Genomic DNA, 26187 nt, shown 5'->3' on the forward strand with positions numbered 1-26187 from the left:
GAGGACTGCTGAGATCAGGAAGGAGGATGGCTGAGATCAGGAGGATTGCTGAGATCAGGAGGGAGGATGGCTGAGATCAGGAGGACTGTTGAGATCAGGAGGGAGGATGGCTGAGATCAGGAGGACTGCTGAGATCAGGAGGGAGGATGGCTGAGATCAAGAGGACTGCTGAGATCAGGAGGGAGGATGGCTGAGATCAAGAGGACTGCTGAGATCAGGAGGACTGCTGAGATCAAGAAAGAGGATGGCTGAGATCAGGAGGACTGTTGAGATCAGGAAGGAGGATGGCTGAGATCAAGAGGACTGCTGAGATCAGGAGGGAGGATGGCTGAGATCAGGAGGATGGCTGAGATCAGGAGGGAGGATGGCTGAGATCAGGAGGACTGTTGAGATCAGGAGGGAGGATGGCTGAGATCAGGAGGACTGCTGAGATCAGGAGGGAGGATGGCTGAGATCAAGAGGACTGCTGAGATCAGGAAGGAGGATGGCTGAGATCAGGAGGATGGCTGAGATCAGGAGGGAGGATGGCTGAGATCAGGAGGACTGTTGAGATCAGGAGGGAGGATGGCTGAGATCAGGAGGACTGCTGAGATCAGGAGGGAGGATGGCTGAGATCAAGAGGACTGCTGAGATCAGGAGGGAGGATGGCTGAGATCAAGAGGACTGCTGAGATCAGGAGGGAGGATGGCTGAGATCAGGAGGACTGCTGAGATCTGGAGGGAGGATGGCTGAGATCAGGAGGACTGTTGAGATCAGGAGGGAGGATGGCTGAGATCAGGAGGACTGCTGAGATCAGGAGGGAGGATGGCTGAGATCAGGAGGACTGCTGAGATCAGGAGGGAGGATGGCTGAGATCAGGAGGACTCTTGAGATCAGGAGGGAGGATGGCTGAGATCAGGAGGACTGCTGAGATCAGGAGGGAGGATGGCTGAGATCAGGAGGACTGCTGAGATCAGGAGGGAGGATGGCTGAGATCAGGAGGACTGCTGAGATCAGGAAGGAGGATGGCTGAGATCAGGAGGACTGGTGAGATCAGGAGGGAGGATGGCTGAGATCAGGAGGACTGCTGAGATCAGGAGGGAGGATGGCTGAGATCAGGAGGACTGCTGAGATCAGGAGGGAGGATGGCTGAGATCAGGAGGACTGCTGAGATCAGGAAGGAGGATGGCTGAGATCAAGAGGACTGCTGAGATCAGGAGGGAGGATGGCTGAGATCAAGAGTACTGCTGAGATCAGGAGGGAGGATGGCTGAGATCAGGAGGACTGCTGAGATCAGGAGGGAGGATGGCTGAGATCAAGAGGACTGCTGAGATCAGGAGGGAGGATGGCTGAGATCAGGAGGGAGGATGGCTGAGATCAGGAGGGAGGATGGCTGAGATCAGGAGGACTGCTGAGATCAGGAAAGAGGACTGCTGAGATCAGGAGGACTGCTGAGATCAAGAAAGAGGATGGCTGAGATCAGAAGGACTGTTGAGATCAGGAGGGAGGATGGCTGAGATCAAGAGGACTGTTGAGATCAGGAAGGAGGATGGCTGAGATCAAGAGGACTGCTGAGATCAGGAAGGAGGATGGCTGAGATCAGGAGGATTGCTGAGATCAGGAGGGAGGATGGCTGAGATCAGGAGGACTGTTGAGATCAGGAGGGAGGATGGCTGAGATCAGGAGGACTGCTGAGATCAGGAGGGAGGATGGCTGAGATCAAGAGGACTGCTGAGATCAGGAGGGAGGATGGCTGAGATCAAGAGGACTGCTGAGATCAGGAGGACTGCTGAGATCAAGAAAGAGGATGGCTGAGATCAGGAGGACTGTTGAGATCAGGAAGGAGGATGGCTGAGATCAAGAGGACTGCTGAGATCAGGAGGGAGGATGGCTGAGATCAGGAGGATGGCTGAGATCAGGAGGGAGGATGGCTGAGATCAGGAGGACTGTTGAGATCAGGAGGGAGGATGGCTGAGATCAGGAGGACTGCTGAGATCAGGAGGGAGGATGGCTGAGATCAAGAGGACTGCTGAGATCAGGAAGGAGGATGGCTGAGATCAGGAGGATGGCTGAGATCAGGAGGGAGGATGGCTGAGATCAGGAGGACTGTTGAGATCAGGAGGGAGGATGGCTGAGATCAGGAGGACTGCTGAGATCAGGAGGGAGGATGGCTGAGATCAAGAGGACTGCTGAGATCAGGAGGGAGGATGGCTGAGATCAAGAGGACTGCTGAGATCAGGAGGGAGGATGGCTGAGATCAGGAGGACTGCTGAGATCTGGAGGGAGGATGGCTGAGATCAGGAGGACTGTTGAGATCAGGAGGGAGGATGGCTGAGATCAGGAGGACTGCTGAGATCAGGAGGGAGGATGGCTGAGATCAGGAGGACTGCTGAGATCAGGAGGGAGGATGGCTGAGATCAGGAGGACTGTTGAGATCAGGAGGGAGGATGGCTGAGATCAGGAGGACTGCTGAGATCAGGAGGGAGGATGGCTGAGATCAGGAGGACTGCTGAGATCAGGAGGGAGGATGGCTGAGATCAGGAGGACTGCTGAGATCAGGAAGGAGGATGGCTGAGATCAGGAGGACTGGTGAGATCAGGAGGGAGGATGGCTGAGATCAGGAGGACTGCTGAGATCAGGAGGGAGGATGGCTGAGATCAGGAGGACTGCTGAGATCAGGAGGGAGGATGGCTGAGATCAGGAGGACTGCTGAGATCAGGAAGGAGGATGGCTGAGATCAAGAGGACTGCTGAGATCAGGAGGGAGGATGGCTGAGATCAGGAGGGAGGGTGGCTGAGATCAGGAGGGAGGATGGCTGAGATCAGGAGGACTGCTGAGATCAGGAGGGAGGATGGCTGAGATCAGGAGGACTGCTGAGATCAGGAAGGAGGATGGCTGAGATCAGGAGGATGGCTGAGATCAGGAGGACTGCTGAGATCAGGAGGGAGGATGGCTGAGATCAGGAGGACTGTTGAGATCAGGAGGGAGGATGGCTGAGATCAGGAGGGAGGATGGCTGAGATCAGGAGGACTGCTGAGATCAGGAAGGAGGATGGCTGAGATCAAGAGGACTGCTGAGATCAGGAGGGAGGATGGCTGAGATCAGGAGGACTGCTGAGATCAGGAAGGAGGATGGCTGAGATCAGGAGGACTGTTGAGATCAGGAGGGAGGATGGCTGAGATCAGGAGGACTGCTGAGATCAGGAGGGAGGATGGCTGAGATCAAGAGTACTGCTGAGATCAGGAGGGAGGATGGCTGAGATCAGGACTGCTGAGATCAGGAGGGAGGATGGCTGAGATCAGGAGGACTGCTGAGATCAGGAGGGAGGATGGCTGAGATCAGGAGGACTGCTGAGATCAGAAGGGAGGATGGCTGAGATCAGGAGGACTGCTGAGATCAGGAAGGAGGATGGCTGAGATCAGGAGGATGGCTGAGATTAGGAGGACTGTTGAGATCAGGAGGGAGGATGGCTGAGATCAGGAGGACTGCTGAGATCAGGAGGGAGGATGGCTGAGATCAGGAGGACTGCTGAGATCAGGAGGGAGGATGGCTAAGATCAGGAGGATTGCTGAGATCAGGAAGGAGGATGGCTGAGATCAGGAGGATGGCTGAGATTAGGAGGAAGGTCTGCTGAGAATTGGAGGAAGGCAGGTCCACCTTCACCAGGTAGAATTACCTGGGAGACTGAGTTTTATGCAAACCTGGGCCCTGTCTCCTGTCAACTCAAGTTATGTGAGTGGAAAGTGAGACTCTCAAAAACTGTGCCTCAAGGGTCAGCGCTTCTGCCTGGCAGATGGGGGGTCCTGACCCCTGATTTCCAACCCAAGAGCCATGCAGTAAACAGAGAGAGGGGGAGGGGGAAAGTGGAGAGGGGGAGGGTGGACAGAGGAAGTGGGAGAGGGGGAGACAGAGGAAGAGAGAAAGAGAGGGGATCAGATGCACCAGCCTTTCCCTCTTGGTCCCGGACTTTGGACAGGAAGTAGAGTGCCAGGATATGTCTGGTGGTCTCCAAATCACAAAAGTGTTGTGGTTGTTTTTCTCCTCAAGTAGTGAACACCCTGTACTCTCTGCACCGCGGGGAGCTGGGGTCCAGGATGGCAGGGCCCTGGGGCCCAGCCCAGCTCTGCCTGGCCAGGACACACTGGGCAGGGAGGCTGGAATGTTTCCTGTTGCCAGGACAACTGGGCAGGCAGCCATGGCTGACGGTCTGGATCCTGGATGTAAGTGCTCCCGTTTGGGTGAAGTCTGGCTGCTGGGGACTTGGATTCTCTGGGCTGGTGTTGGCAGGAGGATGGGGACTTGGCTGGGGGCTGCAAGGGTGTCCTGAACCCCTCACATGGCCTGGGTCTGGGAGGCAGGAAAAGGAGGAAGTCCAGTCTGTTAAAACCAACCGGCAACAGTAACCAGGAGTCACTGATGAGAGATGGGGCTAGATGTTCAGGGTGAACGTGTTGAGGTGTGTTTCCGTGACACTCGTGTGGTGACACTTGTGTGGTTCCGACGGGGGTACGGTGTGTGTTTGTGGTGTGAGACCCTTCACCAGGCTCCGTGGGAGGGGCACCCATCCACATAGCAGGATGCGCGCTGACCACCCTCCATCAGTGCCTGTGTGTGGCTCCTCACTTCTATGCTGTGGTGTGTGTGATGTGTGTGTAGTGTGTGTGTGGTGTGTGTTGTGTGGTGTGTGTGTGTGTGTGTGTGTGTGTGTGGTGTGTGTGTATGGTGTGTGTGTGGTCCCCACACCACGACACATGCCTTACAAACTCCTAGTCTTGCTTATCAAGTGGGGCCCTGATGCATGGTCCCTGGGCTGGATGGGGGCTGGAGGGAGGGGGACTGGAGAAAAGGGGATGGGGGGCTGGACGGAGGGGGGATGGGAGGGCTGGAAGGGGACTGGCCGGTTCCTGTCCAGAGCCTTGGGGCTGCGCTTCCCTCCCAGGCCCGCGCGCTTGGCCGATGCATCCTTGGAAGGCCCTGCAGACGCCCAGCCCTCTCTCTGCCTTAGCGCAAGCAGGACTGCAGGTCCTTGGCTCTGGCTACCATACTGGTGTACCTTGCTGGACAGATCATCTTGGGGTTCAGAGAAGCATCACCCCAGGTCACAGGGAGACTAAGGGAACCCCTGTGGACACAGGCTGTTCCCTGCCTAGCTGAGGACCTGGGTCATGCCTGAGATCGACACCCTCCATGAGGAGGAGGGATAAAGGATGGACAAACCTGGACAGCAGAGCAAAAACACAGGCCTGGGCGCCTGGACCTCCTTGCACCCATCATGCACCCCACTCTGCAGAGCAGTGATGTGGAAAAAGTCAGTGGGGCGAGGTGATGTGGAGGAGGTTAGTGAGGTGGTGTGGAGGAGGTTAGTGAGGTGGTGTGGAGGAGGTTAGTGAGGTGGTGTGGAGGTTAATGAGGTGATGTGGAGGAGGTTAGTGAGGTGATGTGGAGGAGGTTAGTGAGGTGATGTGGAGGAGGTTAGTGAGGTGGTGTGGAGGAGGTTAGTGAGGTGATGTGGAGGAGGTTAGTGAGGTGGTGTGGAGGAGGTTAGTGAGGTGGTGTGGAGGAGGTTAGTGAGGTGGTGTGGAGGAGGTTAGTGAGGTGATGTGGAGGAGGTTAGTGAGGTGGTGTGGAGGAGGTTAGTGAGGTGGTGTGGACGTTAGTGAGGTGATGTGGAGGAGGTTAGTGAGGTGATGTGGAGCAGGGTAGTGAGGTGGTGTGGAGGTTAGTGAGGTGATGTGGAGGAGGTTAGTGAGTTGGTGTGGAGGAGGTTAGTGAGGTGGTGTGGAGGAGGTTAGTGAGGTGGTGTGGAGGAGGTTAGTGAGGTGGTGTGGAGGTTAGTGAGGTGATGTGGAGGAGGTTAGTGAGGTGATGTGGAGGAGGTAGTGAGGTGTTGTGGAGGAGGTTAGTGAGGTGATGTGGAGGATGTTAGTGAGGTGGTGTGGAGGTTAGTGAGGTGATGTGGAGGAGGTTAGTGAGGTGGTGTGGAGGTTAGTGAGGTGGTGTGGAGGAGGTTAGTGAGGTGATGTGGAGGTTAGTGAGGTGGTGTGGAGGAGGTTAGTGAGGTGATGTGGAGGAGGTTAGTGAGGTGGTGTGGAGGAGGTTAGTGAGGTGGTGTGGAGGTTAGTGAGGTGATGTGGAGGAGGTTAGTGAGGTGATGTGGAGGAGGTTAGTGAGGTGGTGTGGAGGAGGTTAGTGAGGTGGTGTGGAGGTTAGTGAGGTGATGTGGAGGAGGTTAGTGAGGTGGTGTGGAGGAGGTTAGTGAGGTGGTGTGGAGGAGGTTAGTGAGGTGATGTGGAGGAGGTTAGTGAGGTGGTGTGGAGGAGGTTAGTGAGGTGGTGTGGAGGAGGTTAGTGAGGTGGTGTGGAGGAGGTTAGTGAGGTGGTGTGGAGGAGGTTAGTGAGGTGATATGGAGGAGGTTAGTGAGGTGAAGTGGAGGAGGATAGTGAGGTGGTGTGGAGGTTAGAGAGGTGATGTGGAGGAGGTTAGTGAGGTGATGTGGAGGAGGTTAGTGAGGTGATGTGGAGGAGGTTAGTGAGGTGGTGTAGAGGTTAGTGAGGTGGTGTGGAGGAGGTTAGTGAGATGATGTGGAGGAGGTTAGTGAAGTGGTGTGGAGGTTAGTGAGGTGGTGTGGAGGAGGTTAGTGAGGTGGTGTGGAGGAGGTAGTGAGGTGGTGTGGAGGTTAGTGAGGTGATGTGGAGGAGGTTAGTGAGGTGATGTGGAGGAGGGTAGTGAGGTGGTGTGGAGGAGGTTAGTGAGGTGATGTGGAGGAGGTTAGTGTGGTGGTGTGGAGGTTAGTGAGGTGATGTGGAGGAGGTTAGTGAGGTGGTGTGGAGGTTAGTGAGGTGGCGTGGAGGAGGTTAGTGAGTTGGTGTGGAGGTTAGTGAGGTGATGTGGAGGAGGTTAGTGAGGTGATGTGGAGGAGGTTAGTGAGGTGATGTGGAGGAGGTTAGTGAGGTAGTGTGGAGGAGGTTAGTGAGGTGGTGTGGAGGTTAGTGAGTTGGTGTGGAGAAGGTTAGTGAGGTGGTATGGAGGAGGTTAGTGAGGTGATGTGGAGGAGGTTAGTGAGGTGATGTTGAGAAGGTTAGTGAGGTGGTGTGGAGGTTAGTGAGGTGGTGTGGAGGAGGTTACTGAGGTGATGTGGAGGAGGTTAGTGAAGTGGTGTGGAGGTTAGTGAGGTGGTGTGGAGGTTAGTGAGGTGGTGTGGAGAAGGTTAGTGAGGTGATGTGGAGGAGGTTAGTGAGGTGATGTGGAGGAGGTTAGTGAGGTGGTGTGGAGGTTAGTGAGGTGGTGTGGAGGAGGTTAGTGAGGTGATGTGGAGGAGGTTAGTGAAGTGGTGTGGAGGTTAGTGAGGTGATGTGGAGGAGGTTAGTGAGGTGATGTGGAGGAGGTTAGTGAGGTGGTGTGGAGGTTAGTGAGGTGGTGTGGAGGAGGTTAGTGAGGTGATGTGGAGCAGGTTAGTGAAGTGGTGTGGAGGTTAGTGAGGTGGTGTGGAGGAGGTTAGTGAGGTGATGTGGAGGAGGTTAGTGAGGTGGTGTGGAGGAGGTTAGTGAGGTGGTGTGGAGGAGGTTAGTGAGGTGATGTGGAGGAGGTTAGTGAGGTGGTGTGGAGGAGGTTAGTGAGGTGGAGTGGAGGAGGTTAGTGAGGTGGTGTGGAGGAGGTTAGTGAGGTGGTGTGGAGGAGGTTAGTGAGGTGATGTGGAGGAGGTTAGTGAGGTGATGTGGAGGAGGTTAGTGAGGTGATGTGGAAGAGGTTAGTGAGGTGGTGTGGAGGTTAGTGAGGTGATGTGGAGGAGGTTAGTGAGGTGATGTGCAGGAGGTTAGTGAGGTGATGTGGAGGAGGTTAGTGAGGTGGTGTGGAGTTTAGTGAGGTGGTGTGGAGTAGGTTAGTGAGGTGATGTGGAGGAGGTTAGTGAAGTGGTGTGGAGGTTAGTGAGGTGGTGTGGAGGTTAGTGAGGTGGTGTGGAGAAGGTTAGTGAGGTGATGTGGAGGAGGTTAGTGAGGTGATGTGGAGGAGGTTAGTGAGGTGATGTGGAGGAGGTTAGTGAGGTGGTGTGGAGGTTAGTGAGGTGGTGTGGAGGAGGTTTTTGAGGTGATGTGGAGGAGGTTAGTGAAGTGTTGCGGAGGTTAGTGAGGTGGTGTGGAGGAGATTAGTGAGGTGATGTAGAGGAGGTTAGTGAGGTGGTGTGGAGGAGGTTAGTGAGGTGGAGTGGAGGAGGTTAGTGAGGTGGTGTGGAGGAGGTTAGTGAGGTGGTGTGGAGGAGGTTAGTGAGGTGGTGTGGAGGAGGTTAGTGAGGTGATGTGGAGGAGGTTAGTGAGGTGATGAGGAAGAGGTTAGTGAGGTGGTGTGGAGGTTAGTGAGGTGATGTGGAGGAGGTTAGTGAGGTGGTGTGGAGGAGGTTAGTGAGGTGGTGTGGAGGAGGTTAGTGAGGTGGTGTGGTGAGGTTAGTGAGGTGATGTGGAGGTTAGTGAGGTGATGTGGAGGAGGTTAGTGAGGTGATGTGGAGGAGGTTAGTGAGGTGATGTGGAGGAGGTTAGTGAGGTGATGTGGAGGACGTTAGTGAGGTGGTGTGGAGGAGGTTAGTGAGGTTGTGTGGAGGTTAGTGAGGTGATGTGGAGGAGGTTAGTGAGGTGATGTGGAGGACGGTAGTGAGGTGGTGTGGAGGTTAGTGAGGTGATGTGGAGGAGGTTAGTGAGGTGATGTGGACGAGAGTAGTGAGGTGGTGTGGAGGTTAGTGAGGTGATGTGGAGGAGGTTAGTGAGGTGGTGTGGAGGAGGTTAGTGAGGTGGTGTGGAGGTTAGTGAGGTGATGTGGAGGAGGTTAGTGAGGTGATGTGGAGGAGGGTAGTGAGGTGGTGTGGAGGAGGTTAGTGAGGTGATATGGAGGAGGTTAGTGAGGTGGTGTGGAGATTAGTGAGGTGATGTGGAGGAGGTTAGTGAGGTGGTGTGGAGGTTAGTGAGGTGGTGTGGAGGAGGTTAGTGAGGTGATGTGGAGGAGGGTAGTGAGGTGGTGTGGAGGAGGTTAGTGAGGTGATATGGAGGAGGTTAGTGAGGTGGTGTGGAGGTTAGTGAGGTGATGTGGAGGAGGTTAGTGAGGTGGTGTGGAGGTTAGTGAGGTGGTGTGGAGGAGGTTAGTGAGGTGGTGTGGAGGTTAGTGAGGTGATGTGGAGGAGGTTAGTGAGGTGATGTGGAGGAGGTTAGTGAGGTGGTGTGGAGGAGGTTAGTGAGGTGGTGTGGAGGTTAGTGAGGTGGTGTGGAGGAGGTTAGTGAGGTGGTGTGGAGGAGGTTAGTGAGGTGATGTGCAGGAGGTTAGTGAGGTGATGTGCAGGAGGTTAGTGAGGTGATGTGGAGGAGGTTAGTGAGGTTGTGTGGAGGTTAGTGAGGTGGTGTGGAGGAGGTTAGTGAGGTGATGTGGAGGAGGTTAGTGAGGTGGTGTGGAGGTTAGTGAGGTGGTGTGGAGGAGGTTAGTGAGGTGATGTGGAGGAGGTTAGTGAGGTGGTGTGGAGGTTAGTGAGGTGGTGTGGAGGAGGTTAGTGAGGTGATGTGGAGCAGGTTAGTGAAGTGGTGTGGAGGTTAGTGAGGTGGTGTGGAGGAGGTTAGTGAGGTGATGTGGAGGAGGTTAGTGAGGTGGTGTGGAGGAGGTTAGTGAGGTGGTGTGGAGGAGGTTAGTGAGGTGATGTGGAGGAGGTTAGTGAGGTGGTGTGGAGGAGGTTAGTGAGGTGGAGTGGAGGAGGTTAGTGAGGTGGTGTGGAGGAGGTTAGTGAGGTGGTGTGGAGGAGGTTAGTGAGGTGATGTGGAGGAGGTTAGTGAGGTGATGTGGAGGAGGTTAGTGAGGTGATGTGGAAGAGGTTAGTGAGGTGGTGTGGAGGTTAGTGAGGTGATGTGGAGGAGGTTAGTGAGGTGATGTGCAGGAGGTTAGTGAGGTGATGTGGAGGAGGTTAGTGAGGTGGTGTGGAGTTTAGTGAGGTGGTGTGGAGTAGGTTAGTGAGGTGATGTGGAGGAGGTTAGTGAAGTGGTGTGGAGGTTAGTGAGGTGGTGTGGAGGTTAGTGAGGTGGTGTGGAGAAGGTTAGTGAGGTGATGTGGAGGAGGTTAGTGAGGTGATGTGGAGGAGGTTAGTGAGGTGATGTGGAGGAGGTTAGTGAGGTGGTGTGGAGGTTAGTGAGGTGGTGTGGAGGAGGTTTTTGAGGTGATGTGGAGGAGGTTAGTGAAGTGTTGCGGAGGTTAGTGAGGTGGTGTGGAGGAGATTAGTGAGGTGATGTAGAGGAGGTTAGTGAGGTGGTGTGGAGGAGGTTAGTGAGGTGGAGTGGAGGAGGTTAGTGAGGTGGTGTGGAGGAGGTTAGTGAGGTGGTGTGGAGGAGGTTAGTGAGGTGGTGTGGAGGAGGTTAGTGAGGTGATGTGGAGGAGGTTAGTGAGGTGATGAGGAAGAGGTTAGTGAGGTGGTGTGGAGGTTAGTGAGGTGATGTGGAGGAGGTTAGTGAGGTGGTGTGGAGGAGGTTAGTGAGGTGGTGTGGAGGAGGTTAGTGAGGTGGTGTGGAGGTTAGTGAGGTGATGTGGAGGAGGTTAGTGAGGTGATGTGGAGGAGGGTAGTGAGGTGGTGTGGAGGAGGTTAGTGAGGTGATATGGAGGAGGTTAGTGAGGTGGTGTGGAGATTAGTGAGGTGATGTGGAGGAGGTTAGTGAGGTGGTGTGGAGGTTAGTGAGGTGGTGTGGAGGAGGTTAGTGAGGTGATGTGGAGGAGGGTAGTGAGGTGGTGTGGAGGAGGTTAGTGAGGTGATATGGAGGAGGTTAGTGAGGTGGTGTGGAGGTTAGTGAGGTGATGTGGAGGAGGTTAGTGAGGTGGTGTGGAGGTTAGTGAGGTGGTGTGGAGGAGGTTAGTGAGGTGGTGTGGAGGTTAGTGAGGTGATGTGGAGGAGGTTAGTGAGGTGATGTGGAGGAGGTTAGTGAGGTGGTGTGGAGGAGGTTAGTGAGGTGGTGTGGAGGTTAGTGAGGTGGTGTGGAGGAGGTTAGTGAGGTGGTGTGGAGGAGGTTAGTGAGGAGATGTGCAGGAGGTTAGTGAGGTGATGTGCAGGAGGTTAGTGAGGTGATGTGGAGGAGGTTAGTGAGGTTGTGTGGAGGTTAGTGAGGTGGTGTGGAGGAGGTTAGTGAGGTGATGTGGAGGAGGTTAGTGAGGTGGTGTGGAGGTTAGTGAGGTGGTGTGGAGGAGGTTAGTGAGGTGATGTGGAGGAGGTTAGTGAGGTGATGTGGAGGAGGTTAGTGTGGTGATGTGGAGGAGTTTAGTGAGGTGATGTGGAGGAGGTTAGTGAGGTGATGTGGAGGAGGTTAGTGAGGTGATGAGGAGGTTAGTGAGGTGATGTGGAGGAGGTTAGTGAGGTGATGTGGAGGAGGTTAGTGAGGTGGTGTGGAGGAGGTTAGTGAGGTGGTGTGGAGGTTAGTGAGGTGATGTGGAGGAGGTTAGTGAGGTGGTGTGGAGGAGGTTAGTGAGGTGGTGTGGAGGAGGTTAGTGAGGTGGTGTGGAGGAGGTTAGTGAGGTGGTGTGGAGGTTAGTTAGGTGATGTGGAGGAGGTTAGTGAGGTGATGTGGAGGAGGGTAGTGAGGTGGTGAGGAGGTTAGTGAGGTGATGTGGAGGAGGTTAGTGAGGTGGTGTGGAGGTTAGTGAGGTGATGTGGAGGAGGTTAGTGAGGTGGTGTGGAGGAGGTTAGTGAGGTGTTGTGGAGGTTAGTGAGGTGATGTGGAGGAGGTTAGTGAGGTGGTGTGGAGGAGGTTAGTGAGATGGTGTGGAGGTTAGTGAGGTGATGTGGAGGAGGTTAGTGAGGTGATGTGGAGGAGGGTAGTGAGGTGGTGTGGAGGAGGTTAGTGAGGTGATATGGAGGAGGTTAGTGAGGTGGTGTGGAGGTTAGTGAGGTGATGTGGAGGAGGTTAGTGAGGTGATGTGGAGGAGGGTAGTGAGGTGGTGTGGAGGAGGTTAGTGAGGTGGTGTGGAGGTTGGTGAGGTGATGTGGAGGAGGTTAGTGAGGTGATGTGGAGGAGGTTAGTGAGGTGACATGGAGGAGGTTAGTGAGGTGGTGTGGAGGTTAGTGAGGTGATGTGGAGGAGGTTAGTGAGGTGATGTGGAGGAGGGTAGTGAGGTGGTGTGGAGGAGGTTAGTGAGGTGATATGGAGGAGGTTAGTGAGGTGGTGTGGAGGTTAGTGAGGTGATGTGGAGGAGGTTAGTGAGGTGATTGGAGGAGGTTAGTGAGGTGGTGTGGAGGAGGTTAGTGAGGTGTTGTGGAGGTTAGTGAGGTGGTGTGGAGAAGGTTAGTGAGGTGATGCGGAGTTTAGTGAGGTGGTGTGGAGGTTAGTGAGGTGGTGTGGAGGAGGTTAGTGAGCTGGTGTGGAGGAGGTTAGTGAGGTGATGTGGAGGAGGTTAGTGAGGTGATGTGGAGGAGGTTAGTGAGGTGATGTGGAGGAGGTTAGTGAGGTTGTGTGGAGGTTAGTGAGGTGGTGTGGAGGAGGTTAGTGATGTGATGTGGAGGAGGTTAGTGAGGTGGTGTGGAGGTTAGTGAGGTGGTGTGGAGGAGATTAGTGAGGTGATGTGGAGGAGGTTAGTGAGGTGATGTGGAGGAGGTTAGTGAGGTGATGTGAAGGAGGTTAGTGAGGTGGTGTGTAGGTTAGTGAGTTGGTGTGGAGGAGGTTAGTGAGGTGATGTGGAGGAGGTTAGTGAGTTAGTGGTCCGTGATCCCCTGGGGCGGTCCGAGGGTCCTCTCGCCGTGGTCAGCAGGTGGTGTGGATGTGATCAGCGGGTTCTCTGGGCGTGGTCCGCGGGTCCTGTGGCTGTGGTCAGCTGGTGAGATGGCGATGGTCAGCGGGTCCTGTGGACATGGTACCCGAGTCCTGTGGGCGTGGTCTGCTGGTCCTGTGTCCGTGTTCCGTGGGTGCGGTGGACGTGGTCCGTGGGTCCTGTGGCCGTAGTCAGCGGGTCCTGTTTGCCGTGGTCATTGGGTCCTGTGAGCGTGGTCCGCAGGTCCCGTGCCCTGGTCAGCAGGTGGTGTGGGCGTGATCAGCAGGTTCTTTGGGCATGGTCCGCGGGTCCTGTGGCTGTGGTCACCTGGTGAGGAGGCCGTGGTCAGCGGGTCCTGTGGACATGGTCCACGGCTCCTGTGGGCGTGGTCCCCGGGTGGGGTGGACGTGGTCCGTGGGTCCTGTGGCCGTGGTCAGCGGGTCTTGTGGGCGTGGTCCGCGGGTCCTGTGGCCGTGGTCAGAGGGTCCTGTGGCCCTGGTTAGCAGGTGGTGTGGGTGTGATCAGCGGGTTCTGTGGGCGTGGTCCGCGGGTCCTGTGGCTGTGGTCAGCTGGTGAGGTGGCCGTGGTCACCGGGTCCTGTTGACATGGTCCGCGGCTCCTGTGGGCGTGGTCTGGGGCTCCTGTGTCCGTGGTCCGCGGGTGGGGTGGACGTGGTCCGTGGGTTTTGTTGCCGTGGTCAGCGGGTCCTGTGGGCGTGGCCGGCGGGTCCTGTGGCCCTGGTCAGCAGGTGGTGTGGGCGTGGTCAGCGGGTGGTGTGGGCGTGGTCAGCGGATTTTTTGAGCGTGGTCCCTGTGTCCTGTGGCTGTTTTCAGCTGGTGAGGTGGCCGTGGTCAGCGGGTCCTGTGGACATGGTCCACGGGTCCAGTGGCCGTGGTCCGTGGCTCCTGTGGCGGTGTTCCGCGGGTGGGGTGGACGTGGTCCGTGGCTCCTGTCGCCGTGGTCAGCGGGTCCTGTGGGCGTGGTCAGCGGGTGGTGTGGGCGTGGTCCCTGTGTCCTGTGGCTGTGTTCAGCTGGTGAGGTGGCCGTGGTCAGCGGGTCCTGTGGACATGGTCCATGGGTCCTGTGGCCGTGGTCCGTGGCTCCTGTGGCGGTGTTCCGCGGGTGGGGTGGATGTGGTCCGTGGGTCCTGTCGCCGTGGTCAGCGGGCCCTGTGGGCGTGGTCAGCGGGTGGTGTGGGCGTGGTCCCTGTGTCCTGTGGCTGTGTTCAGCTGGTGAGGTGGCCGTGGTCAGGCGGGTCCTGTGGACATGGTCTATGGGTCCTGTGGCCGTGGTCCGTGGCTCCTGTGGCGGTGTTCCGCGGGTGGGGTGGATGTGGTCCATGGGTCCTGTCGCCGTGGTCCGCGGGTCCTGTGGGCGTGGTCCGCGGGTGGTGTGGACGTGGTCCGTGGGTGGGGTCCGCGTGGTCCGCGGGTCCTGTGGCCGTGGTCAGGTCTCCCCCCTCTGCCCCGCAGTCTACCTGCCGTGGCGGCGCTGCGAGGCCCGGCGCCAGCCCACGATGTGCAATGTGGCCCGGCTGCTGGACCGGCTGCAGATGGAGCACCAGGAGGACGTGCGGCGGCTCACGGACGGCCACCTCAACCCCGCGCGGCTCTTCAAGCCCGAGCCGCAGCTGTGCCACTGGCACAATGCGTGGCGGCCACGGAGCGAGCCGGGGCCGGGGGCGGAGCGCGAGGCCGAGCAGGCGCGGCTGTGCCGCGCGGCCCAGCGCATGACCGACGCCCTGGCCTACTTCACCCTGCACACGGCGCTGCGGCCCGGCCCCATCCCGGCCGTCCAGGCCCACGACGTCCCCGCCCCGTGGGCGCCGCGGCCCGGCCTGGCGGCGGAGACGGCGCTGCCCGACGCGCGGGAGCTGTGGCGTGGGCCGGCCGCCGTCGAGGACCGGCACCGCCAGGCAGGCCTGACCCGCACCGACCGCTACCGCCGGCTGCGCGCCTTCCGCCGCGGCGTCCAGACCGCGCAGGACCTCGGCGGCGCCGACCTCCGGGGGCGCAGGGCCGCGCGGGAGCTCGAGACGAAGCTGGACAAGGCAAGGGGCACCGGGCGCGGGGGGCGCGGGGGGGACGGGAGGGGACGGAGGGGGGCGGAAGGGGGGCGCCGCGCCTCCCTGGGCCGCCGGCCGCTGTGCCCGCCCTGCATCCAGGGCTGGGGGCGAGGAGCTGCCTGCTGGTGACAGAGCCAGGCCGGGCTGGGGCCCAGGGCGGATGGAGGAAGAGCAGGCCCGAGGGAGGCTCTGCCCCGCAGGGACTCTGCTCCGGCCCCCAAGAGGGACAGGAACAGCAGGCTGCCCCGCTCCCCGGCACCGCCCTGCTCCGCACCACGTGCCTTCCCTCCCTTCGCCCCGCCCCCGCCCCTGGCTGACCGCTCCTCCGCCCCCTCCCTTCTCACCGCCCCTCCCTTCGCCCCGCCCCGCCGCTGGCTGACCACTCCTCCGCCCCCTGCCTCCGCCCCTCCCCTCGCCCCGCCCCCTCCCCTCGCCCCGCCCCCGCCGCTGGCTGACCACTCCTCCGCCCCCTGCCTCCGCCCCTCCCCTCGCCCCGCCCCCTCCCCTCGCCCCGCCCCCGCCGCTGGCTGACCGCTCCTCCGCCCCCTCCCCTCGCCCCGCCCCCTTCCCTCGCCCCGCCCCCTCCCCTCGCCCCGCCCCCGCCGCTGGCTGGCCGCCCCTTGCAGGCCCTGCAGGGCCTCTGCGCGTGCCGGCCTCCGCAGCTGGGGCGGCTGCAGGTCTTCGGGGAGGTCTTCAGAGACCTTTGTGACGGCTCGCTCATCTTCGGGGACCTCCTGAGGGAGGTGAAGGTGAGAGAGCCCGGGTCCCGGCGTCCTCGTGTCCCGTGTCCCCGGTGTCCCCGGGTCCCGGTGTCCTCGTGTCCTGTGTCCCCGGTGTCCCGCTGTCTCCGTGTCCCTGGTGTCCTGCTGTCCCGGTGTCCCCGCTGTCCCACTGTCCCTGTGTCCCCCCTGTCCCAGGTGTCCCGCTGTCCTACTGTCCCCTGGCCCCGCTCCCCCGTCCCGGAGGCCGCCCGGGGTCTCACTCCCGCCCGGGATCCATATTGTGTCGCGCGGGTCCACATGGCCGCGTCCTCCTTCGTCGTCCTCTTGTTCTCGTCCTCGTCCCTTCCCGTCTTCATCCTGTCTTCGTCTGTCCTTGTCCCGTCCTCGTCCATCCTCGTCCTCGTCCTCCTCCTCCTCCTTGTCCTCGTCCCCATCCTCATCCTCGTCCTCGTCCTGTCCTCCTCCCGTCCTCATCCTCGTCCTCATCCCGTCGTCGTCCCGTCGTCGTCCCGTCCTCGTCCGTCCTCATCCTCGTCCCATCCTTGTCTCGTCCCGTCCTGGTCCGTCCTGGTCCAGTCCTCGTGCAGACTTCGTGTAGTCCTCATCCCGTCCTCATCCTCGTCTTCATCCTCATCCATCCTCGTCCTCGTCCTTCTCCTCCTCCTTGTCCTCGTCCCCATCCTCGTCCTCGTCCTGTCCTCCCGTCCTCATCCCGTCCTCATCCGTCCTCGGCCCCTCAGTGGCTCTGTGTGACGCCCTGACAGCGCTGTCCATGCACAGGAGGAGTACGAGCTCTACATGGCCATCCTCCTGGTCACCCGGCCCTCGGACTCGGGCAAGGTACTGGGCAGCCGGGATGGGCGGGAGGTTCATGGCCAGGGGCGTGGGGAGAACCCCGAGCTCAGCTTAGCCTCCCCTGTCCTTCCTCCCCTCCCCTCCCCACACAGAGCTCAGCTTAGCCTCCCCTGTCCTCCCCTCCCCTCCCCACACAGAGCTCAGCTTAGCCTCCCCTGTCCTCCCCTCCCCTCCCCACACAGAGCTCAGCTTAGCCTCCCCTGTCCTCCCTCCCCTCCCCTCCCCACACAGAGCTCAGCTTAGCCTCCCCTGTCCTCCCCTCCCCTCCCCACACAGAGCTCAGCTTAGCCTCCACTGTCCTCCCTCCCCTGTCCTCCCTCCCCTCTCCACACAGAGCTCAGCTTAGCCTCCCCTGTCCTCCCTCCCCTGTCCTCCCCTCCCCACACAGAGCTCAGCTTAGCCTCCCCTGTCCTCCCCTCCCCTCCCCACACAGAGCTCAGCTTAGCCTCCCCTGTCCTCCCCTCCCCTCCCCTCCCCTCCCCACACAGAGCTCAGCTTAGCCTCCCCTGTCCTCCCCTCCCCTCCCCTCCCCACACAGAGCTCAGCTTAGCCTCCCCTGTCCTCCCTCCCCTGTCCTCCCTCCCCTCCCCACACAGAGCTCAGCTTAGCCTCCCCTGTCCTCCCTCCCCTGTCCTCCCCTCCCCACACAGAGCTCAGCTTAGCCTCCCCTGTCCTCCCCTCCCCTCCCCACACAGAGCTCAGCTTAGCCTCCACTGTCCTCCCTCCCCTGTCCTCCCCTCCCCACACAGAGCTCAGCTTAGCCTCCCCTGTCCTCCCCTCCCCTCCCCACACAGAGCTCAGCTTAGCCTCCACTGTCCTCCCCTCCCCTCCCCTCCCCACACAGAGCTCAGCTTAGCCTCCACTGTCCTCCCCTCCCCTCCCCTCCCCACACAGAGCTCAGCTTAGCCTCCCCTGTCCTCCCCTCCCCTCCCCACACAGAGCTCAGCTTAGCCTCCACTGTCCTCCCTCCCCTGTCCTCCCCTCCCCACACAGAGCTCAGCTTAGCCTCCACTCTCCTCCCCTCCGCACACAGAACTCAGCGTAGCCTCCCCCGTCCTCCCCTCCCCTCCCATCGCAGAGCCAGGGCTACCCCACTGCTGTCACCTCTCAGAGACTTCCGTCTGAAGACACTGGTATTTTGCCAAGAACTTGACTAGCAATGGTGGCCTCAAAGGCCCCCTTCCATCCCCTCTGTCCTCTTTCCCCCCTCCTCTCCTCCCTCCCCTCCCCTCCTCCTCCTCTCCCTTCCTCCTCCTGTCACTTCCTCCTCTCCCCTCTGCCTTGCCTCCCTCCTTTCTCCCTTCAGCCTGTTCATCCTCTCTCCATCCTGCCCTCCTTCCTTTCTGCCCCCCTCCCTTTCCCTCCCTCCTTCCTTTTCTTCTGTCTTTCCTCCTTTTCTCCCTCCCTCCACCCCACCCTGTTACTGGAACCCACAGTTAACCAGCCACCCAGCACTGGCTGGAATGACAGGAAGGCTTTGCCTGCCTCTCTCCTAGATGCTTCTGGACCAAGTCAGAGTGCTGGAGAAGAGCCCTGTGCAAACCAAGGACATCGAGAAGGTCAGAGAGGAGCTGAGGACACTGGCGAAGGCCGCCAGGGCAGCCGTGGAGCACAATGACAAGTGAGGCCCTCGTGAGCACAGGAGGCCGGGGAGGTGGTTACTCAACAGGGTCTCTGGTCTCGTTGACAAGTCACATACCAGCATCTCTCCTGCATTGCTCAGGGTGAAAAGCATTTTTTATTAGCTTGGTTCTCGCCCACTGACCTCTTTCATGTGCCGCTGGGTATGTGGCTAGGATGGTTCCTCCGTGGTGGGCCTTGGAAGGAATCTCAGGTCTTCTGGGTGGTTCTGTGAAGCCCTGTGGATAGGCAGAGAGCCACGTGGCCACGGCAGCTTCTCCAAATGCCTAAAGAGTTCTGACACTCAGCATCGTTTTCCAGGATCAAGTCACACTCACAGGAGATACATTGTTTTCAGAGATTGAAAAAGAAAAGGAGATGAAAGCATATAATGAAGCAAGCAAAATATTCTTAAGAAGGCAAAATAAAATATTAAACAAAAGATAGGTCCAGCCTTCAAATTCTCTCTTGGGTTAGAAAGTAAGATTGTGTTCATTTCTCAGTGAAATAGCTTTATGGCCTGAAAAGAAGAAACAAGGCGCCCACAGCGCCCTGGTGTTTCACTGTTTGTTTGTTTGTTGTTTCCATTTGTAGACTCAAAAAAGATTTAGAGATGGAGCAGCGAATGCTACAGTCTGTTAAAGAGGAAATGAGTAAGAGCCGTGATGTGCCCTGTGCCCTGTGCCCTGGTCCCTCCCCTAGACCCTCCCACCCCCCTGCACCGTGTAACCCTCCCCCTCCCCCTCCTCCTCCTCCCCCCCTCCTCTCTGCCTCCTCTGTCCCAAGAGCTTCAGGTGCAGCTGACAGGATCCTTCCATCCCTGGCCACCTCCACACTCTCAGAGCTCTCTGTCTGCCAGCATCACTTTCCAACAGAGCTTGGAGTTTCTGCTCTGTGAGGAGACAAACGCTGGAAAAGACCTGGGACTGTAGTGTACTGTGCAGCCTCCCCATCTAGCAAAGAGTCTGCAAAATTAGACATCCAATTCAGAGTTAGTGATTAAATGAAGGGATCTAAGAAGGACCACCCTTGTGTATGGATCAGCTAATTTTCTGAAGCTCTGAGTTTGAGTTATATTGCAGTTTATTTCATATATAACACTGTCTCTTAGTAGATGCAATAATGATTTCCTTTCAAAACTATTTTCCAGAAGCATCTGAGGAATATATTAGTAATGAGGACCAACTTACTCTAACTGAGAAGGTTGAAAAGAGGAGATGTGAAATTCTTGATATGTGGGATAAAATTCAAGATCTTAGTAAGCAACTTAAAACAGCTTGGGTGCACACTGGGATTTCAAACATCACTGTGAGTGGAATTAAAAGCCTTGAGGTATGCAACTTATCTACTTGAATATTTACATTATTTTGCTTGATTCTGTAAAAGGGAAAGCAATATATGAAATGTGCCTCATATATATGTCATTCTGAAAGGCATATGTTGACTAAGATCTAAGGCTAAGAAAGCCAGAACTGTTTTTGTGGTCCAAACCTGCAGAATCTGAACAGAGACTTTATAGAATCTCTTTCAATATGGTCTCTAGTTGGAGAATTTATACACAATACGAGTTTTTATATCAGGTGATAATATGGCTTTTCTTAGCCCCACTTTTTCCTAAAAGCTGAATAATAAAAATTGTAAAGTAGATAGAAGTTCCTCTTCCTCTTCCTCTTGTTGTTGTTGTTGTTGTTGTTGTTGTTGTTGTTGTTCTTCTTCTTCTTCTTCTTCTTCTTCTTCTTCTTCTTCTTCTTCCTCCTCCTCCTCCTCCTCCTCCTCCTCCTTCTCCTCCTCTTCCTCCCATTCTTCCTGCCAGTGTGGACTTAAACTCAGGGCTTGGGCACTGTCCTTGAGCTTTCTCAAGGCTAGTGCTTACCACTTGAGCCAAAGCACCAATTTTGCCTTTTCTGTGTATGTGGTACCAAGGAATCAAACCCCAGGCTTCATGCATGCTAGGTGAGCACTCTATCACCAGGCCACACTTCTAGCTCGATAAAGGAGTTCTTCCACACTAGGCTTGGTTCTTACAAATGCAGTCTGGCCGCACTGCTGAAATGGCTAATTCTTTTTAGTATATTAGATAACCAGGAAGCAAGTCTTTGAACATTCTTCGCATTATCCACAACTTCCTATAATATTCAGTCACATTGTTAATTGAGTTTTCACTTTTTATCAACAATACTGCTGGCACTTAAGAATGCCTACAAGCAGTTTATACATATATCGATGAGAAAGTAGCACCTTGACAATGTTAACATTCCTTTCATATCATTTTATCCTTAATCTACTTCTGTACTTTGATATTCATTGCTGAATCTTATCAACTTATAGAATCTGTTATTATTATAAGTGGAAATTAAAGGAATATGTTGTACTTAGTAGTCAGGTATTGTAATATTTCTAGGTTGTTGCATGGTAATGCAGGCATACTTTGGAAATCTTGTTTTTGAACTCCAGACCACTGCAACAAAGATAAGAGAACAATGAAGTGAATATTTTGATCTCTGGTTGCATAAAAAGCTGTATTTATACTATAGTCTATTAGATGTGTAATAACATTACACTTAAAATCATGGATCTTAATTAAAATACTTCATGTTCATCTGAGCTATAGAAAAATGGGAAAATGCTGCCAATAGTCTTGTTTGGCCCAGGGTTTTCAGAAAATGAGATTGTAAAACATCTGTGAAGCATGGAAAGGCATCAAGCAGTTAAACAAGGTGTGCCTGTGTTTGTGTTTTTATACTGTTTTCAATCACTGGAAAGGGTAAAGCATTTCTACTGGGCACTTTCTCTGTGCTTTATTAATATTTTGAAAGCTCAGCCCTTACCTAAGACAATCTTTGCCTGAAGGACAGAGATTTTTCATTTTCAGTATTCATCCTTCTGCTCATTCTTGGACGATTCTTCACTGTAAAGAACACTATCAAGTACTCTTCAAATGCTAATGATACGATTCATATAATTGTTTTACATTTCATTAGTTGAGAACAACATACTTCACAGATTCATAACCAATGACCTATTATTACTTTTAAAACCACTTTGCCTTCAGAATGAAGCTGAGAGATTGGAAACAACAAATAGCATTCTAGAGAAGAAATCAAATGTAAGTTTGGGTGTGTACAAATCAGTGCTTATCAGTAGTTGCTCTGCAGCAACACGGGCATGAGAGGGACACCCAGGGTCAGCCTGAAGTCCCACGAAGCCGAGCGAGATGGCAAGTATGGATAGCCCAGCCCGCCCCAGAAACTGGGGAAAAAAACCACACTGAGCCAGGAGCTGTGTCAGCCGTGAAAGAGCTGCAGACCTCCGTTTATTATGTCAGGCACTTAGTTATATACTGTGGGAGAAAGAGGAAGTAGGAAAGAGAAAGGGAACCAATAGAAAAAGGCCACAGTGCTATCACTAAGGGTCAGGGCAAACTTTCAGGTTTTGAAATACTGGGCAGGATCGGTGCAAGAAAGGGAGAAAGTGGGCCAAGGACCCGCGCCAGGGGGTTCAGTTGAGTCACGTACACAGAAATACCTCAAGAGAGGTATGCGAGGAATGTGAATACCTCAAGTGAGGCCCCAGAGGTGGTGACCGGGCCCAACAGAGATATTTCCTCAAGATGACCTGCATGCCTGTGTCACAAGTCCTGTGACAGTATGTCTGGTATTCTTTCAAAATGGTAACTTTCTGTGACACTAAAGCTCTTTGGCCAAACAGCCTAAGAGGAGCCACCAGCCAGAGCAGCCAAGGCAGCTCGCCTCTGACATCTGAACTCCTGGGATGTAGGAGATTGGGGGATGGTGGTTTGATGCCAGCCTGGACAAAGGCAGTCAATGAAAGCTGAGCATGAGGGTGCATGCCTGTCATTGCAGCTACCTGGGAAGCACGAACAGAAGCACAATGGCCCAGGCTGGCCTGAACACACATTTCAAAAATACCAAAAGCTTCAAGGATGGTAGGGGTGGCTCGGGTGGCGGAGCTCCTGTGGAGCAAGCACAAAGCACTGTGTTCAAACCCTTGCATTACAAACAGCACGAAACAGATGGAATCGTGGTAAGCTCATGTGTCAATTCAAAAACGAATACTAAATCAGAATGATTGGGTGTGTTACTCATAACTGTATCTCTAACCCATCCACTATCGAATGTGATGATTTTGTGGATGATAAGAAATTCAATGCACTGGTTCTTCCAGCAACTTTCAAGATACTCCTCCAAAATATATGCTAACAATTTGACTTAACTGTAGTTCTATGGCAGGCATGTATCTGTTATGTGTAGTATGAATTAGTATGGGGACGCGCTGTATTACTCACGCCTCTGCGTCCGTCTGCGGGTGCTCCACGGTGGTGGGGAGTCTTTCACTCCCCTCGGGTCTCCGCCACCGCCTGTGTTCTGTGTCTGGGTTCCGCTGCTTGCTGTCTGGTTCCGCGTCTGGGTTCTGCTGCTTCCGCCGTTCGCTGGCCCGGTTCTGTGCTGGTTTCTGCAGCCGTTGGGCTCCCAGCCTGGCGCCCTCCACTGCCGCCGCTTTTCGTGGATTAGAGCCAGCGACCGCAGCCGCTTTCCCAGCGTGGAGCCGGCACCCGCTCAAGCCACTTTTCGCGGCTTGGTCGGGCGCCAGCTGCTGCTTATCAGTGGCTTTCGCGTGTTGGACCCGGCGGCGAGGGGTGGGGGAGGGGTCCTCGCGTTCGGAATTCTTTGAGAAAGTTGGATGAGAGCTTTATCTGGATTTCTTTTCCGGTTTGAGTCCTTCTCCGTTGCTTTTTGAGTTTGTTGTTGTGGATTTCTTTAGGTAGTTGGCTCGTGGGACTCCCTGGTTCTCTCTTTTTGTCAGAGAGAGCTAGGCAGCCATCTTCCTTCTTCCAGTATGAATTAGTATGTTGCAACTGACTGTAATCTATTTGGATTCGATCTTATTTCTATGAATGTATTAGACCATGACAGATGACTAAAAGATTTTAAAATGTTTTGTAGGCCATTGAAAGCTATGTGAAGTCGATCATAAAGAAGAATACTACTGGGATGGAGGAGAGGTAAGCTTCTTATGGATGAGGCCCTATTACGCCATGCTCTTCTCAAGTTCAAGCACTGGAAACTAGAGCAGGCTCAATGGATTTCTGTGTTGTTAACACTCACAAGTTCTAAATGTAAATATATGCACAATAGCAATGTAGAACTAAACTCATTAGTCAAAGCTAAAGAGTTGGGGAGAATTTTCATAGGAAGAATTAGAAAAGTGGTGAGGCAGATGGCTGTCGATAGTTTTCTCCCATTACATTATTTTTTACTCTTTTAAATCTTCAAAAATATGATGTATATTTTAATCTAAAAAGTAAGTGTGGCCAGGTGCTGGTGGCTCATGCCTGCAATCCTAGCTACTAAGAAGGCTAAATCTGAGGAATGACATTCAAAGTTGGCCCAGGCAGGAAAATCCATTGCTCTTATCTCCAGTGAACCACCGAAAGGCTGGAAGCAGAGTTGTGGCTTAAGTGGTAGAGTGCTAGCCTTGAGAAACAAAAGCTCTGGGATAGCAGCCAGGACATGAGTTCAAGCACATGACCTACAAAGGAAAAAACCAAGTAAGTATTTGACATATATTACCTGTAATATGCTTATGCTTTACATAGGTTTTTTTTTTGCCAGTCCTGAGCTTGAGCTCAAGGCCTGAGCACTGTCCTTGGGCTTTCTCAAGGCTAGAGCTCTATCACTTGAGCCTCAGCACCATTTTCGGCTTTTTTCTATGTATGTAGTACCGAGGAATCGAACCTGGGTCTTCGTGCATGCTAGGCAAGCACTCTACCACTGGCCAAACTCCCAGCCTTTACATAGTTTTTTTAATTAAAATATTTTATTAATACTGATATTTTACATCATATTTCAAACATCAAGCTAAATAAACAAGTATTCAAGAATGGAATCTCTATATGCAATCATTGGCACATAAATTTAAGAACATAATTAAAATCACGCTGACTGTATGCCATGGATATATATCGAGCTATATATCAATATGTCTATAAATATATATCCCATTATGCACTTATATATCTATGTAGTTATATTTATATCTCCAAGTTCATGTCAGTGACCTTGGGTACCCGAGTATTGAGTCATTGCTCTTGTACTGTTTGGATTAATATCCAAATATCAAGGAGACCATGCACCTTTTGTTCTTTTGATCTTGGCTCATCTCACTCAACGTGATTTGCTCTAGTTCCATCAACTTCCCATTATTTTAGCTTGTCTGTTGGCTATGTAGAATTGTTTCCATCATTTAGCTATTATGAACAGTCCAGTGATGAACATGGCTGTGAGGTGTCCTTATCATATCCTGGGTTACGATGCTCCGGGTAGATGCCCAGGAGAGGTATGGCTGGATCGTAGGGAAGGTCTACTTTTAGTTTTTTGAGGAACCTCCAAACTGCCTTCCAGAGTAGTTGTACTAGTTTACATTCCCTCTAGCAGTGCAGTAGGGTTCCTCTTTCTCCACATCCCTGCCAGCATTTGTTGTAGTCTGAGTTCAAAATCTTGGCCGTTCCAATTGGAGTAAGGTGGTATCTTAGGGTTGTTTTTATTTGCATTTCCTTTATGATCATGGACGATGATTCATAGGTTCCTTTGCCTTTTTTTTTACCATTTCCTCTGATAAGTCTTTCTTTAGTTCCATTCTAAAAATTGATCCCAGCTTGTTGCCATGCATGAACACTAACTCAAAATGGATCAAAGACCTCAATATCAGACCCGAAACACTGAAACTTCTACAAGACAAGCAGGAGAGACACTGGAACTCATAGGCACAGGCAGAAATATCTTAAACAGAGTCTCAGGGTCACAACAGATTGGAGAGAGACTCAATAAATGGGACTACCTAAAAATAGAAAGTTTCTGCACAGACAAAGATATAGCTACTAAGACAGCCAACCAACTGAGAAAAGATATTTACCAACAATACATCAGACAACAGCTTAATATTCAATATCAGCAGGGAATTCAAGAAACGAATTCCCCTCCAACCCATAGTTATTCTTCTAAAATTCAGTAGCAAGGCTTGAATGTCAAGATTTGATATGGTTTGATCAAACTAGAAAACCATGGTGGTTTAAGTGCCTGGAAGCTAATTTGTGTCACCATGGAAGCCCCTAAGGTGTGCGTGGCTGGGGCTTGTGGGTGTCATTTGTACTAGAGCTCTTCCCTCCTCCTCTGTGGCTCTTTTCCAGCTGGGGTCTCTGTGTAGCTGTCTTCAAGCCTTCTATTAGGCCATGTTCCAAGGATTCTGGGAAGGAAGGGGTCAGTGAAGGACAGATAGCCAGAGCATCAACTAGGAAGCTTTTCTGTTCATTTCGGAAGGACAACCAATCGTTCCAGCCGTCTCACTCACCAGCACTGTGTTTCAGGACGACCCTTAGCTGTAAGAGAGTCCGGAGGTCAGAACAGTCCACCTTCTCTACCACAGGCAGGGAAAGCCATGGGGGAAAAGGTGCTAGACTGGGTGTGGACTCAGCCATGGAGGGGATCCAGTTAAGCAGTCGCTACCAAAGAAAAATTACTCTATTGCAAACACGAGTATGGAAAGACTTCGTCCAAGGCCTTGTCAATGGCACGAGTATGCTTGAGGTTTATGTGTGCACACTCAAGGTCAAAATTCTACTAACATGTCCTTCAAACAGAAGGAGGTATTTGTGAAGTCTCATCTGTCTTTGGGTAAGTGTGGCCTAAAATAGATGGTTATTTGTACATTTTCCCCCTCTTTAATGTACTTTTTTTCTAACCTATTGTGATCATCTTTACATATTTCAAGGAAGCTTTTGGAATTTGTGGAGGATTATATAACATTAAAAGAACCAAAAAACCCAGAAGATAGCCAGAAAGTGACTACACAGAACCGGTGAAGGTTCAGACCCAGCGCACTGAAGCCTGGATGCTGATGGGTAAACAGGATGGAGCTATGCCTGGTGAAGTCTGCTTATCTGAGACCAGCACCCGGGCTGTGCCCTCGGGATGCTGGGAAAGGCCTGTCCACACACCACTAGTGCCCTTCTCTGTGCATGTGCATGACAGCACTAGCTCTTGGCGCTCCTGCTGGCTTCCGCTGTAAAAAAGGCGTTTGACCAATAGAAATACCAATTTAGTTCTGCTCTAATACAGATCAAATCGATTTGCCAGGCCAGGCTTCTGCGCATGCACTTAATAAAATGTGGTCACCCTA

The 26187-nt window shown here is 54.0% G+C and overlaps 1 protein-coding gene across 1 annotated transcript; it reads left to right on the plus strand.

The window, feature by feature from the left end:
• The first annotated feature begins 4129 nt into the window (after window positions 1-4129).
• C8H6orf118 (chromosome 8 C6orf118 homolog) lies at window positions 4130-26187 on the plus strand. The gene is made up of 10 exons (XM_090337610.1): window positions 4130-4199; window positions 14202-14779; window positions 15421-15543; window positions 16297-16356; window positions 17868-17992; window positions 18586-18644; window positions 19142-19323; window positions 21044-21097; window positions 22956-23014; window positions 25780-26187. The coding sequence occupies exons 1-10, from the start codon at window positions 4139-4141 to the stop codon at window positions 25868-25870; spliced, it is 1392 nt and encodes a 463-aa protein (XP_090193736.1). The 5' UTR covers window positions 4130-4138; the 3' UTR covers window positions 25871-26187.

The sequence above is a fragment of the Megascapheus bottae genome, chromosome 8, assembly GCF_031878675.1.
Source record: "Megascapheus bottae isolate mThoBot1 chromosome 8, mThoBot2.hap1, whole genome shotgun sequence".
In the NCBI taxonomy this organism is placed as follows: domain Eukaryota; kingdom Metazoa; phylum Chordata; class Mammalia; order Rodentia; family Geomyidae; genus Megascapheus; species Megascapheus bottae.